The sequence below is a fragment of the Pieris brassicae genome, chromosome 7 (genome assembly GCF_905147105.1).
Source record: "Pieris brassicae chromosome 7, ilPieBrab1.1, whole genome shotgun sequence".
NCBI lineage: Eukaryota > Metazoa > Arthropoda > Insecta > Lepidoptera > Pieridae > Pieris > Pieris brassicae.
This window is the reverse complement of record NC_059671.1, coordinates 11,777,446-11,792,759: the sequence shown is the minus strand read 5'-3', so window position 1 is coordinate 11,792,759 and position 15,314 is coordinate 11,777,446. Positions and strand designations below refer to the sequence as shown.

The 15,314-nt window shown below is 42.1% G+C and overlaps 1 protein-coding gene and 1 pseudogene across 1 annotated transcript; both read right to left on the bottom strand.

Annotated features, from left to right (window-relative positions):
• Positions 1-4,439: 4,439 nt before the first annotated feature.
• LOC123712356 (carboxypeptidase B-like) lies at positions 4,440-8,221 on the bottom strand. Its single transcript, XM_045665392.1, has 5 exons — positions 8,151-8,221; positions 7,720-7,929; positions 7,429-7,531; positions 5,965-6,276; positions 4,440-5,079 (listed from the first exon to the last, which is right to left on the bottom strand). The coding sequence occupies exons 1-5, from the start codon at positions 8,213-8,215 to the stop codon at positions 4,480-4,482; spliced, it is 1,290 nt and encodes a 429-aa protein (XP_045521348.1). The 5' UTR covers positions 8,216-8,221; the 3' UTR covers positions 4,440-4,479.
• Positions 8,222-11,449: 3,228 nt separating this feature from the next.
• LOC123712355 lies at positions 11,450-14,447 on the bottom strand (annotated as a pseudogene).
• Between the last annotated feature and the right edge of the window lie 867 nt (positions 14,448-15,314).

The following is a 15,314-nucleotide window of genomic DNA, read 5'->3' as shown; positions in this document are numbered from 1 at the left end:
CGTTGGGTGGGCCGAGGGTGTCGTCTGCATAGCAGAAGACGCGCAATCCCGGAAGAAGCGCGCCCCTCAACACCCAATCGTAGGCCATGTCCCACAGAAGCGGCCCAAGGACTGAGTTTTGAGGAACCCCACACCGCACAGGGTGGTAGGAGATCGTGCCCTCCATGTAGGAGTACACGATCCATCTTTCCGCAAAATAGTCCCCCACTATTTGGCGCAGATACAGTGGGACCTCGAAAAACTCAAGTGCCTCTCTGATCACACCAAAAGGGAGACTATTGAAGGTATTCGCAATATCTAACGATACTGCCAATTCCCTCCCCCCCCCCGTCCACTACCCCACTTGTGTGGGACCTCAGGTCCCAAACAGCATCAAGCGTCGACCGTCCCGCTCGGAAGCCGTACTGCGCCTCGATCAGATCTGGCCCCTCAACAGAGAGGTGCCGGCACAATCGAGACGCCACAACCCACTCCAGCGCCTTGCCCGCCTCATCCAAGAGGACGATAGGGCGGTAAGCCGCCGAACTGTCTGCCGAGCGCCCCTCCTTGCGCACGAGACACAGTCGTCCCGTCTTCCAAGTCACCGGGGACCGTCCACTGCGTAAACATGCAGTGTACAGCTCCCGGACGGAGACCTCCATATGAGGGAAGACTACTGCCAGGACACGCGCATGTACACCATCCGGGCCAGGAGCTTTCATGCGGGCCTTGAGACGGGTCAAGATAGCCTCCATCTCTATGTCAGAAACTTCCGGAGCCATCTCACCCTCTCCTCCAGTACAGCTTCCACTACAGTCGCCGCCATACACGGAGGGACAATGTCGGGAGGCAAAGGAAACAGGTCCGCCACCACTCTGTCCAGAAAGGCCGGCTCCAGACTCTCAACAAGAGGCATTCCCGCACCTTTCAGCCTTTTACGAGCTGATCGGTAGGGGTGCCCCCACGGATCATCATCCAGTCCCCGGAGCACCTCCTGATGGGCCCTTTCCTTTGCCTCACAAATAGCGCCCCGGAGAGCCCTCTTGCGATCATTATAGATAGAGCGAAGGCCCTCCGTGACATCGGGACCATCTCTCCTCCTCCTCTGACTCCTGTAGTAGGCCCTTCTGGCCTCGCTACATACGCCACGGAGATTGCCAATCTCCGACGTCCACCAGTAGACCGCTCTCCTCCCCTTCGGCGGCTTCCATTTGGGCATTGCCGCATTCGACACCCTTCGGAGACTCAGACCCAGTTCGCCAGCTCCTTCATCCACATCCACAACACTAGTGGGCGCACACCACCCCTCTATAATGGCCATCTCCTCCGCAATCTGGCGGTCCAGTCGACGTACCGACCAGCGGGGGAAGCTCTTCCGACTCTGGGGAGTCTGGCCCCGCACTCCCCACAAGTAGAGACCCACAACCGGAATATCGGTGATCCGATAGGGTCTCCACTTCGTCCAGAACGCTCCACGCCGTCATAACTCGGGCCGCCGCCGCAGAAGCAAGGGTCACATCGACCCTTGAACTGCGGGCGGACGCAGGCGGGCTCCGTTCCCTCATTTAGGAAAACGAGGCCCAACTCCGCCGCCCACTCCTCCAGAACCGGGCCCCTCCGACACGACACCCTGTCACCCCAAGTGGGAGACCTCGCATTTAGGTCTCCCATGAGGATAAGGGGGCGCGAAAGTGCCCTCTGTACGGCCAAGCCCATGGCGTCAAGGAAATCCTCGAAATGGCTTTGACGCTGATTGGGGGAAAACGCTCCAACAAGCGTCCAGTCCCCCCAATCAGCAAGAACAAACCCGGAACCTCTCTCTCTTAGAGAGAGAGGAGGTCCATGCGGCACTCCGCCATCGACTGCAGGAACAAGTCCTGAGCCGCAGCGGAGCGTCTTAAATTCCCTTGTAAGAGGCTAGTGTCGCTGTGAACCATTTTATTTGTTTGACAGCTCCAGACCAACCTCCATGGGAGTGTTCCTTACCACCGTGCTGGACGCTTTAAGGGCATACGGGGCCCTTCTGAGCCTTGGAGGGTTGCAGGCCCTACCTGCCATTTTGTGGTCCGCCGGCTTCCCGGCCTCTGAACAAACCACACAATGTAACTCTTTTGAGCTGCATTCATTGGCCTTATGGCCCGCAGCCCCACATCGGTGGCAAACCTCCACCAGGTCCACCACTGAGTCACATGTCGCCCGTACGTGACCCAGCTTTTGGCACTTATATCACCTCAATGGACGGTTCTCCCGGATTTCCACCCGGCAGGAACTCCACCCAATGAGGAGCCTCCCGTTCTTTACCTTATTGGCGAAAGCAACAAGCTCCCAGGTTTAATGGCGGTCACTGGGCACCCCCCCATGGCAGCCACCGCCTCTATCACGTCCCTCTCAGTGACACTGTCATCAAGGTCTCTGATGCGGAGATCCGTACACTTGACGGTCCTCCCCACCAAGGCCTTCTCCGACAGCACCACTCTCAATCTTTCCGCTAGGCGGTTGGCTTTCTCCTCCCTGCCTTCTCCAGGCACCTCCAGCATCCGAGCTCCGGTCGCTGTCACCCGGATACCAACACGCTCTATGCCCAAGTCAGACTGATAGCCTTCCTGGCCTTGGATAAAGCAGCAGCGTAGGTGACTCCCCGCTCCACCGCCCCCTGCAGCAGTGTGATAACCACTGCAGCAGTTGTGCGGAAGACCGCACCCCAACAGACTTCTGCGCAACCACCGACTGCCCCGCCAGAGGACCTATACCACCCTGAGCAGTAAGAGCGGGTACAGCGGGAAGACTTTCCGGCTTCTTCCCCTTACTCTTCTTTTTCTTTTTCCCGGCCACTGTCGCCCAGCTTCCACCCACTGGAGGCTTCTCTAAAGAGACCCCTCCAGCCGATTTCTCCATAGCCGGAATATTTCTTCCGGGGCCCTTGGGCCCCGAGACGTTTGAGACCCCGTGGGCCTCGACCCCTGCGAGACCCTCAGGGGCTCTCTTGCCCCGGGGCCCCGACTGATCTGAAGCCACCTGAGCCCCCTGGGGGCCGCGGGCTGATGCCGCCAGCGGGGGACGCATCACAGGCTCAGGGAGGAGCCTGTCCCCGATCCCCGCTATCTTGGCATCGAGCATGCCACCCACAGCCCTCATCAGCTCCCCCATCAGGCTCTCCCTCACCCCGTCTAAAAGGCCCTCCGTCAATGGACGGAGGGCATCCGGTGTGAAGGAGCTCTCCACCGGGTTGGGAACAGGGTTTTCCTTCGACTGCGCAAAGTGCGCAGTGCGCTCATTGAATTCTCTTCTGAGAGCCGCCAGCTCAAGGCCTAGGTCTTTAACTTGGGCCCTCAGGAGATTATTGTCCCTCTGGAGGCTCCTACCCTCTTCCCCTTTCAGGCATCTATCGGCGAGATCCTCCACCATCTCGCCGATTTCCCTAGCCGCAACCTTCAGGTCGCGGATGAAGGTGCCCTTGAGGTTACCCGACTTCGTCGCAATCTCTATGATGCGGCGAACCCGAGCAACCGATCTCTCCTTGATTTGCGGCACCCCCAGGAGGATCACATCATCCTCATAGTCTTCCCACGAAGACGGGGCCCCATTCGGGGCCACAGCTGCACTTGAGGAGGCCCCACCTTGCGGATGGCCCCCACCAACACTTTTTTTCTCACCAGGGAGAGAGCTCGCCTCAAGAGCACGCAACTCTCCCTCTGCCTCCTCTAGTCCTTCCTTGTGGGAAGCCGCTTTCTTCGGCGGCTTACCCTTAGGAGGAGGAGACACGTCCTCGTCTCCACCTCTAACTGGGTTTTTTAAAAAGGCCCGCTTCCTTAAATTCTAGCGGACCCTGACCTCATCTTCGCCCTCGCTGTCCGAGGACAGCAAAGGCTTTTCCCTCCTTTTTTTCATGACAGCCAGTCTCTACTAACTGACTCTACCTCCAACTCTACGGTAGATTCGATGACTCTAGCACCATTTCTACATCCAACTCTACCTCCGACTCTACCAAAAACTCTACGGTAGAGTCGAAAAACTACCGTAGACTCTACCCCCAACTCTGCCTGAACATATAAATAAATATATATATATGAATGACTAGACAAATACACAAAACACAATCTTAATTCTAACTTAAATTCAAATTATCAAATAAATTAAAACTAAGACTATTGTCCCAATCCACTTCACACCAGATGTCGACCGACGCTTCACGGCGATATCCCGCATTTGGCACCAAACTTGTCAACAACAAGATGACGTAAATATTGTATATTATACACTGATCATAAAAGATGCTAACATCAATATCTCCTCTCTTCTTGATCCGATCACAGATATCTTCCCACCACTCAAACCGCCTAATGCAGACGAAGACAGTGGTTCTATTCTCCAGGTTCTCAGACCTCCCTCCGAAACAAATTGGTTGATATGTAACTTAACTATTGTAAGGTTACATAACTCTCGCGTAAATAAAACAACTGTTTAAATATATTCAATTTAATAAAAATGACACAATTTTCATTATTTACTTCTCACAATTTCTCTTGCTCTCTTCGCGCCTACAGAAATGCCCTCCCAAGTCTCCTCGGCAACTGGTCTGACGTATTTAGGGTCAAGATGGAACCCTTGCAGACCTCTTCTAAGACCGGGTAACTCATAAGTATAAGTCAGAGGAACTCCGATAGAATGGGCATAGTCTTCAGCAGCCCCAGACGCGCCATAACCAATTACGAGCAAGGAATTCCCGACCCTGTATCTTGAAAAGACTGGGAGGGTCTTTCCGTAAATTGCATCAGCCATTGCAACTCCTACCGTGTGTAAACCTAAAGCATTGTTTGAGAGACTTCCGTCATGACCCCAAGGGTACAGAATCATGCTTCCGTAACTATGAATCGTGATATACAGAATCATTCTGCTCAAGTTCTCCTCAAGAACGTCCCGTACGAGTCTGGTCTCGATTTCTGAGAATGGTTTAGAACCTCCGTAGGTATCTGAGCAGGCGTTATTGCTAGTCCCTACGGTAGCCCAGTGGATATCAAAGTTCCGGTTTCCATCGACTCCGGGACACATAATGCTTAGTGGAGATTGATCAGTGGAACGTGTTTTGCGCCAGAATCGTTCCTGAAATTGATGATTTCATTATTCGTCCATAACCAAATGTGTAATGAACACATTTTTACCCCGTTATCTACATTATTGGAGCCAGTAATACTTATTGTACTGGCTCCAATAACTCTGATTTATGAATTTTTACGGCCAATTTTTTTTTATTTAAATTCCGTGGCTTCCGAATTATCAATAGGGCAAAGTCAATTAGGGCTCGTTTATAGTAAGGATATGTTTATGGATCTTAAATTAATTAACATAACTCGCATATTTAAGTAAATATAGGAAAGCCAGAGTTTATAAATAGTGGTGATTTTGGTGAACATATTACTAGTAGATATTGGATAACTACAAAAATGTAAAACATTAGTGTAACAAATTTGTTATCATCAATTAATAATGTAGCATACGTATTAATCCGATAAGATTAATTTAAACTAGCATCAATCATTTCCTAAATAATCATAGTAGTCAATTACATATATTTTATCAATATTTTAACATTGTTATCGTTCCATTTAATTAATGTTGGATTAATTTATTACTATACAAAATAGTATAGACAGGTAGCAAACTGGCACGACGCTCGCCTGATTTTAAGCGATACCGCCGCGCATGGATTCTCAATGCTAGGGCTCGTGAGTGCTTTAGTGGCCTTCTTAGAATTGGTAAGCTCTTTTCTCGAAGAAACCTAAGTCGAATTGGTCTGGAAATACTTCAGTGTGCAGGTGGTTCACACAAAGTGAAACACAGTGTTTCTAAAACGCTTAGTTGTGGAACGAAGAGTTTTTTTCTTGTACATAATAATCGTATGAAAACAAACAGTTTAAAAATCTAAAATAAAAATCAATAAAATAAGTACTGTTAGGTTTATCTGTCTTTTATAAAGTTACAACTTACATTTGTATGAGAATATTCGTATCCATCTGGGTTAGCCACGGGCATGATTATCCAGTCAAAGTTCTCCAAAAGTTCTGGATCAGTTCTGTCTTCAACCAGCTTGTGGATTGCATAAACAGCAGCTGGTGTGGTTATCCATTCCCTGGCGTGCAAAGTTGCATCGACAAATATGACGGATTTTGACCTATCTTCGAAGTTGGTGGAAGAAATTTTCATGTACTTGATAGGACGGCCCTCGAAGGATCTTCCAGCTGTTACTTGCTTGACAATGTTGGGGTAGTATGCGGCTACCTCGTCCATGTAATTGTATATCTGTAAAGTTATTATCAGGACTGCAGCCCTCGTGGTTATGTGATATTAAAAATAAGTGTACCTGCCGCTAGCTTACATTAGCCTTAGACTTCGACCTTTTAAATATAAGACTTATGTTTATATGAGGTACGCACGCACACTTACGTGTTTTGATTGCATTTTACTAATAAAATTCCTATCATTTTCTCAAGACATTTTTTTTTTAAATTTGTCTATCTATAGATATTGTGCTGATATGGCACGGTTCATCGGGGTGCTTTAAATAATTAAATGTTAATTTCTATGAAACGAATGAATACATTGTAACTGTTGAAGAGAGTGCCTACGACTGGCTATACTATCGGGGCGTAAATCCAACGATTTAGGATACCACGCTTATAAAACTAAGAATGAGTAAGCTAAATGTACAATTTTGGCTCGTATAGATATTTTTTATCTATATATAGGTAGACAACTCGAAAAAAGAATGGTGGTTTACTCTAGAACTCTTCCGTTTCAATGAGTTGCTATAGAAATAACAATAATAACAAATTTATTTGGAAATAAATCAGTACATTTAGATTTGTTAATTATGAAAATCCGCACAAATCAGCCATATAAAAAAAGGCAAGCCAATGTCATATAATGATTCAAATTATTTAAGAATTGTTGTCAAACTTATGGACTCTAAATACTATCTGCTACAAAGGCAGCTTGCAATTAAAAATTTAATCAACTTTCCATTGAAAGCGTTGCACGACAAATATCTATAACTTCTAGGATGATTAAATAGTTTGATAGGCATTACAATTTGTTGAATACATCGGGGTGCAACATGCAGGTACCCACAACCGTGTTGGATACATATGCCATTCACCATTAAATTATTTCTAATGTTAATACTATGCTAATACGGCTCTATTAGCTTAAGACAATAAGGTGCTTTAAAAATTAAGAACTATTACTCAAATGGATCGAAAGAGATTTGAATCTTTCCTAAGTCCATTAAGTAACCGTCAAATAAAAGTTTGGCTTGATTTTGAGCTCGTTGTTGAAAAAGTAATCAAATCGTGGTAATAATTAACTACAACCTGACTGTATATAATGTGTAATAGGTCATCTTTGTCCTATTTAAATGTATTTTCAAAATACAGAGCTTAAATTATATCTTACTGCGTCCAATCGGAGATAATTATCGTAAGGTTTCTCCTGTGTGCTTCTAGCGCGGAACTCTGCATGCCTCGCTTCAATAAGCTCATCTTCAATATCGAGCTGGCTGTGTCAAAAAACAATAATATATAACTTTAATGCTCCTGTGGGCTTATCACTACATTTGTATTAGCACTATTGATAAACACCGGGATTGGTTTTTTCGTCATATGGCGATCCCAATAATTTCGCCATATGACGAGAAATTCCATTCGTTTTGGAAAAAAATATACTAATCTAATTAAAAAATCTTACGATTTGATATCTTCACTGTGAACTCTATGAGATATGTTTTTATTCGCCAGAACATTAAGGAATTCTTCTTGGTATCGAGGTTTCACCAACGCTACACCTTCACGGTCTACTCTTGGTTGGACGAAGTAGTCTACGTCTAATTTGCTCTCCAGAGACCCCAAGATTGACAGCTGTTCTTGAGAAGCTGGAGCCACGTAGTATGACTTCCACCTATAATGTGATATTAAAAAAAACTTGTTTATAATCAAGGAAATAGACGCGGACTGTAATGCCCCATAATGGAAATGTAGCGTTGTAAATTATATTTATTAAACACCAGGCAGTCCTGTGCTAGTAAAGCTTGGGGAAAAACCATTTGTGTGTAATTATACTATTTTTTGACAAATGAGTGATGACAAAAATCACCACTTAAAAAACACAAAGTTACGTACCCAGAGTATATCTCATGTTTGGCAAATGCCACTGCGCACAAAGACACAAGTATCCATACCTTCATTTTTTCAAGAACTGAGTACTTCGTTTAATAAGTATTAATTACGAAGGATTAGCTTAATCCATAATTACGATTTAATCTTTTTATCTAAATTAAATAGAACTACTTCATATATTTTATATTTACTGTATACCTCGTGATGAGCCTTTACATTTGGCTCGCTTATGCTTTCTCAGTTTTATAAGCGTGACGATTTCCTAAATCGTCGTAGTTACGTTCCGAGACTTTAGCCAGACGTATCTTCAACTGTTACATTACATTCATTAATTTCATAGCAATTTACTAAAGGATGGGAGTTACGCCCCGAGCGAGCTTTGTCTCTCTTTCTGAGAAGGGTTTAGATCCTCCGTAGTTGTCTGCGCAATTGTGTTCGCTGGTTCCTACGATACCCCGTATAAAATATAAATGTTTTATTTATTTAGTTCAATGGCGAAAAGGATTAAAGGCAGTGAATTTTTAAAATCTTCTCTGCCATGTCGGCAGGGGTAATGTGGACATATGAAGAAAATATTTTGTATTTAAGTAGGTCTAGGTAGTTTAAAAATAATTAAAGGGTATGCACCCTAATATTATGTATGCCCCGCGAACTTCGTTTCTCCTTACTATGATTTTACTTAGCCTACCTCTTAGTATATACCAAAATGTAATATTTTACTATGCTACCCCAGAGACTGTTCTGTGTCTGTGACTCATTGTGATAGTATAATGTCTTCGATAATTTATTTTGTATAATTTGTATTTTATGACGATTGGTAGGCGCTGAAGTGCCCTATAGTTCGTTTAAGTAGTCTATATGTGGCTATACCATAATAATATATATGATGAGTCGGACTGATTTTGGGAAGCAACGCACTCTACCACGCAGCACTCCAAGTATAGAAGATAGTTTAGACTTAGTAATGTCAATGTGCAGCTTCTACGTTAAACGACTATCCCATATAACACCAAGATTTAAAGAAAACACTTTTGAAGCTATGTATTATAAACTTATAATTATTTTACATAATTTTTAATTTTTTCGACGTTTCGCGTGCTTTACAGCGTGCGTGGTCATGGTGACTGAAGACAAAACGTGTTGAATGTGAAAAAGTATCACATCTGTAGAGAAAGTTGCATTATTTATATTTATTTCCCCGGAGTTGGTATCGACTAAATGACGGGTTTTTGCAGAAATTACGGTGTCCTCTATTTTTGCGGATTGTTTGTACATAGCTTCAATCCGGTAAAAAAGTGTTTTCTTTAAATGTGTAAAAGCTATGTTAACAAAAGACAATACTACAACACCAAGATATTTGTTATAATGATATTGCATCCATAATACTACTGCTTATTAAATTAAATATACTTTCTTATTTTTTGCTGCATAAATTATATATTAGGTCCTTACATATGAAATTGGCGTTTTGTATGGGAGGAACAAAAAGTCGAATATTTTTAAATATAATATATTTAATTAATCAAAGTATGAGCCATTGTTTTCTATGCACTTTTGCCATCTCATAGGTAGTTCATTGATCCCTTTACTAAAAAAATAGTCGGATGGGTATCAATAAAATCTGTGAAGGTGATTTGGACTGCCCCATCAGATTTAATATTTTTCCCTTGCAAGAAGTTGTCCAAATTTCGAAAAAAATGGTAATCTGTTGGAGCAAGGTCCGGGGAGTACGGAGGATGTCTTAGACATTCCAATTGAAGCTCTTCTATTTTGGTAGCCGTCTGTTGTGCAGTGTGTGGTCTAGCGTTTTTCGTGAAGTAGCAGTGGCGTGGAGCGATTGACCAGCCTAGGTTGTTTAGCCGCTAGCTTTTCCATCATGGTTTGCAATTGCTGACAATAGACATCAGCCGTAATAGTCTGGCCAGATTTGAGAAAACTGCAATGAACAATACCGGCACTAGTCCACCAAAACGCTTACAAGTAACTTTTTTGGGGTTAATTTTCGCTTGGGGCAGGATTTGGCTGGCTGGCCAGGACCCAACCATTGCGCTGAGCGCTTCTGATTATCGTAAAGAATCCATTTTTCATCACAGGTTTCATCGGTTTCAAATACCTTCATTATTGTGCCGGTTCAGTACTGTAACGCAGCAGTCGACGCGGGTTTGCCGGTTTGCTTCAGTCAATTCGTGAGGTAGCCACCTTTGAAGCTTTATAATCTTCCCAATTTGCTTCAAGTGAATTAAAACAGTTTTATCACTAACACCGCAGCCTGCAGCTAACTCGGACGTGGTTTGCGATGGATCCGCTTCCACAATAGCCTTCAATACTTCATTATCAACTTGGGTCTCAGGCCGTCCACGGGGCTTGTTCTGCAGGTCGAAATTTCCAGAACGAAAACGTTGGAACCAAAAACGAACTATGTTTTCTTTTGCAACATGACCGCCATACACATCATTCACCCTTCGAGTCGTTTCCGCAGCACTAGTGCCACGGTGGAACTCGTACTCGTAAATAATGCGATACTTTAAGTTTTCCATTTTGTAAAATGAGTGACGCAAACAGAAAAAAACAGAAGAAAAAAACAAATGAATGACGGTCATCGAAGCACAAATACATGAGTAAATAGCTGTACAAATTTGAATTTGGAATTCCTTACCAAAGAGGAGAACATCGTGATTAAAGTGGCCAGTACGAAATACGCCAATTTCATATATAAGGACCTAATAATAAGTTTTTTCTGTATTAATGGTGAGTAAATTAATTTTTAACCGGTTACTTAAGCAGTTTAAATCAATGTGTGCATCATTCACGATGGTATCTAAATTACTACTATAGTAAAACAAACTTCTGTCATCTGCATACAGCGTAACATCACCGTTTAGCCCTGAGTTGCTAATATCATTGATGTAAATCAAAAACCAAAGTATTTTAATATAAGTAAGACATTTGAATTGGTATTTAAAGTTATTAATTGTATTTTGGTACAGATTTAAAGAACCATATTTCTAATTAGGACTCCAATTTATCTCTATACTATTTTAACATTTTGATGTTTGTATATGATGAAATTGTTATTTTGTTTTGCCAATGAACAGTCTGATGCAACAGCAGGAGGCAGGAGCCGGGCGAGCGTGTGATGTGCTAATGTCTCGTCCATTCGCCTGAGGTCACTGATACTGCTGTCACTGCTTCCGTAGCTACACACTTTTACGAAACATTATTTTATTTCTTCGCTTCGTCACCAACAATGTTAGAAAAAACTATACTTTGATTTATTACTCACGTAAATAAAAAGCTGTTGAAATATCATTTATTTAATAAAAATTACACAATTCTCATTTTGTACTTCTCACAATTGCTCTTGCTCTCTTCGCGCCTACAGAAATGCCCTCCCAAGTCTCCTCAGCAACTGGCCTGACGTATTTAGGGTCAAGATGGAACCCTTTCAGATGATCATTATCAGCATAATCGTCATCATCAGCATCATCATCATCATAATCATGTTCGATACCGGGTAACTCATAAGTATAAGTCAGAGGCACTCCAATAGAATGAGCATAGTCTTCAGCAGCTCCAGATGTACCATAACCAACTACGAGCAGGGAATTGCCGACTGTGTATCTTGAAAAGACTGGGAGGGTCTTTGCGTAAATTGCGTCAGCCATTGCAACTCCTACTGTATGTAAGCCTATAGCTATTGTTTGAGAGACTTCCATCATGACCCCAAGGGTACAGAATCATGCTTCCGTAACTATGAATTGTGATATACAAAATCATCCTGCTCAAGTTCTCGTTAAGCACATCCCGAACGATCCTTGTCTCGTTTTCTGAGAAGGGTTTAGATCCTCCGTAGATGTCTGCGCAGTTGTGGTCGCTGGTTCCTACGATACCCCAGTGGATATCAAAGTTCCGGTTTCCATCGACTCCACGACATAGAAAGCTTATTAGGTTTTGATCAATGGAACGTGTTTTGCGCCAGAATCGTTCCTAAAAAATTTAATTTCATTATTGAACGGGGTGGAAATGTGTTCACCTCGTTTCCTATCTCTGACTATAGATAGTAAAGGGGCAGGAGGCTCATCTAATGTTAAGCGATATCGCCGACTCTCTCACTCTTATTTCAAGAGCTTGCTGTTGCCGACCTCGTGCTGTATTTCGAATACGCACCCTAAATTGGTAGGACCCTAAGCCGAATTAGTTCGCCGAGATGGTACTTCAAGTGGCAGCGGGTTCAAAGTGGTGGTGCGTGGCAAAACCGCTTTAAGCAAACTCAGTAGTAGAACGAATTAATGTTTCATAATATTTATTATTAGTGGGAAGGTAATTCACCTTCTGTACCTTACACGTACTATCTGCAAGGAACTTAGCTAGATTTATAAAATCATTAGTGCAAAGTAAAATTATAACTTACATTTGTATGAGAATATTCGTATCCATCTGGGTTAGACACAGGCATGATAATCCAGTCAAAGTTGTCCAAAAGTTCTGTATCAGTTCTGTTTTCGACCAGCTTGTGGATTGCATAAACAGCAGCTGCTGTGGTGATCCATTCCCTGGCGTGCATAGTCGCATCGACAAATATGACGGATTTTGACCTATCTTCGAAGTTGGAGGAAGAAATTTTCAAGTACTTGATAGGACGGCCCTCGAAGGATCTTCCAGCTGTTACTTGCTTGACAATATTGGAGAAGTTCGCGGCTACCTCGTCCATGTAATTGTAAATCTGTAAAAGAATTATCAGGACTACAGCACTTGCTCGTACCTTTGTGATATTTGAAATAAGTGTAGCACTATCGTTTCTTAGCTTTCATTAGTTCCCCTTCCGATACCCTTTAGGCTCGCAGCCTTATGTTTGCGTGATATTTGGTTTTAAAACGCTTCATTTTTTAAGTAATTCAGCCTAGCCTTTATCTTTATATCGCCTACAATAATTTCTTGTAATAAACATTCCACAATATATAGATACCTCTTAAAATTCAATCAAAACATGTAACTACCTATATTAAAGAAGAAGGGCATCTCCGTTTCAATTAGTTGTTATAAAAATATGAAATACTTCCGGCCGTTTACCGTGATTCCATAAGATTACCTCTAGAGTTAAGAATGTGCTAAAGCGATATAGGTTACTAACAACAGGAAGAAAACGTTGAGAATTAAACCTTACTCGGAAGAGATTCGAATCTTTACTGAGCCCATTGAGTAAGTAACCTTTGAATTAAAAATTTGGCTTGATTTTGAGCTCGTTGTTGATAAATATGATCAAATAGTGGTAACAATTAACTAGAACAATTAACTGCATAAAATATGTAATAGATAATATCTGTCCTGTTTAAATTTCTATTTAAAATACCGAAGTTAATTTAAAAGTGTTAGATAACTTACGGCGTCCAATCGGAGATAATTGTCGTAAGGTTTTTCCGGTGTGCTTCTGGCGCGGAACTCTGCATGCCTAGATTCTATAAGCTCATCTTCAATATCGAGCTGGCTGTTTACAAAAAACCATTAATTCTAATAAAATCACATATTCATACTTGTATCATCACTATTGATAAAACATCGGGATTGGTTTTCCTAGCGTTATGGCGTTATTATTGAAAACGCCACCTTTTTAATGCCAAAATGGCTTTGGGAAAAAAATATAAAAATATACATTAAAAAATCTTACTATTTTATATCTTTACTGTGAACTCTATGAGATATTTCTTCTTTCGCCAGAACATTAAGGAATTCTTCTTGGTAACGAGGTTTCACCAACGCTACGCCTTCACGGTCTACTCTTGGACGGACGAAGTAGTCTACGTCTAATTTGCTCTCCAGAGACCCCAAGATCGACAGCTGTACTTGAGAAACCGGAGCCACATAGTATGACTTCCATCTATAATGTGATATTAATTAAAACTTAAAATTTTGTATATGATTGCAATATTCCGATTAAGAAGCATACGTGGCGAACACCTGGTGGGGTGTCAAAAAGATTACATTAAAAAATATCAATGAAATAGACGTGGACGGGAATGACGCATAATGACAATGTAGCGATGTAAATACAATTATATTTATTAAATATTAGGCAGTCCTGTCCTCGTAAGGCATGGGACTGATCCATTTATGTGAAATTATACTACTTCTTGAACAAGTAGTTACAACTCATAAATTACAAAAATCACCTCTTAACCTCCAAAAACACATAAGTCGAACTGTTTCTTTTAATAGTTACGTACCCAGAGTATATCTCATGTTTGGCAAATGCCACTGCGCACAAAGACACTAGTATCCAAACCTTCATTTTGGAAAGAACTGCTAAATCGATTAATAAGTATTACTTAGGAAGGATAGGACTTAATCGATAATCACTATAATTAAATTAATCTTCTTATCTAAATTAAACAGAACTGCTTCAATTTTATATTTACTGTATATCTAAAATAGCTCTTCGAAGAATTTGATGATTTTATCTGTATTTCCAAGTATATCAGAGATTTTTATTGCACTTTAGTATAGATTATATAGATTGATTTATATATAATAATAGTTCACTTTACTACATATATATTAATTATATATATTTCGATTTTGTTTGCTTAATTAAAAATATGGTGAAAAGGTATAATCAACATATAAAATACTGAAATGGCAATAGGCAGGACACATTTATTTATTTATTTACACTTCGTTACCATAATATACAAATTTATACATGACGGCGCCACTATCAATGTTTTGTAAAACAACGTGCAACGGGCAATTAGTCGAACGATCGTACGATGTGTCACTCGATTCCCACTACAGAACCAATATAAAGCAGCGCGCGCGCACAACTCGGGCAGTCGTTCATCGACCATTGCCCGGTGCACACGTAACGTAATTACCGAGTAGCCTTCGAAATATTTACCTATTGAATTTGTTTATTGAAATCGTATTGAATTAAGAGACTGAAATTAGAATTGGAATAAATCAAATGATTGGGAGAAAACTTTGTGTTTGTTATCTTAACAATGTCGGGGCCTGACGCTACATACACATAAAAAAGCAGATTACATAGGTCATTAGGCAACAGGCGGCTTATCGCTAACAAGCGATTTCTTCCAGGCAACCCTATTATGGAACAATAAAGAAAAAGTAACACCTACAGAGGGTAAAGTACAAGTGTATTATTAATTGACAAAA

Bases quoted from the DNA above. Each gene is read 5' to 3' on its own strand.
- LOC123712356 (XM_045665392.1), bottom strand. From the start codon at position 8,215: ATGAAGGTATGGATACTTGTGTCTTTGTGCGCAGTGGCATTTGCCAAA. The intron at 7,532-7,719 runs GTAAGATTTTTT...TTTTTGACACAG, and splicing joins CACAGTGAAGATATCAAATC to CCAGCTCGATATTGAAGATG. The intron at 5,080-5,964 runs GTAAGTTGTAAC...CATCAATTTCAG, and splicing joins ACGAATATTCTCATACAAAT to GAACGATTCTGGCGCAAAAC.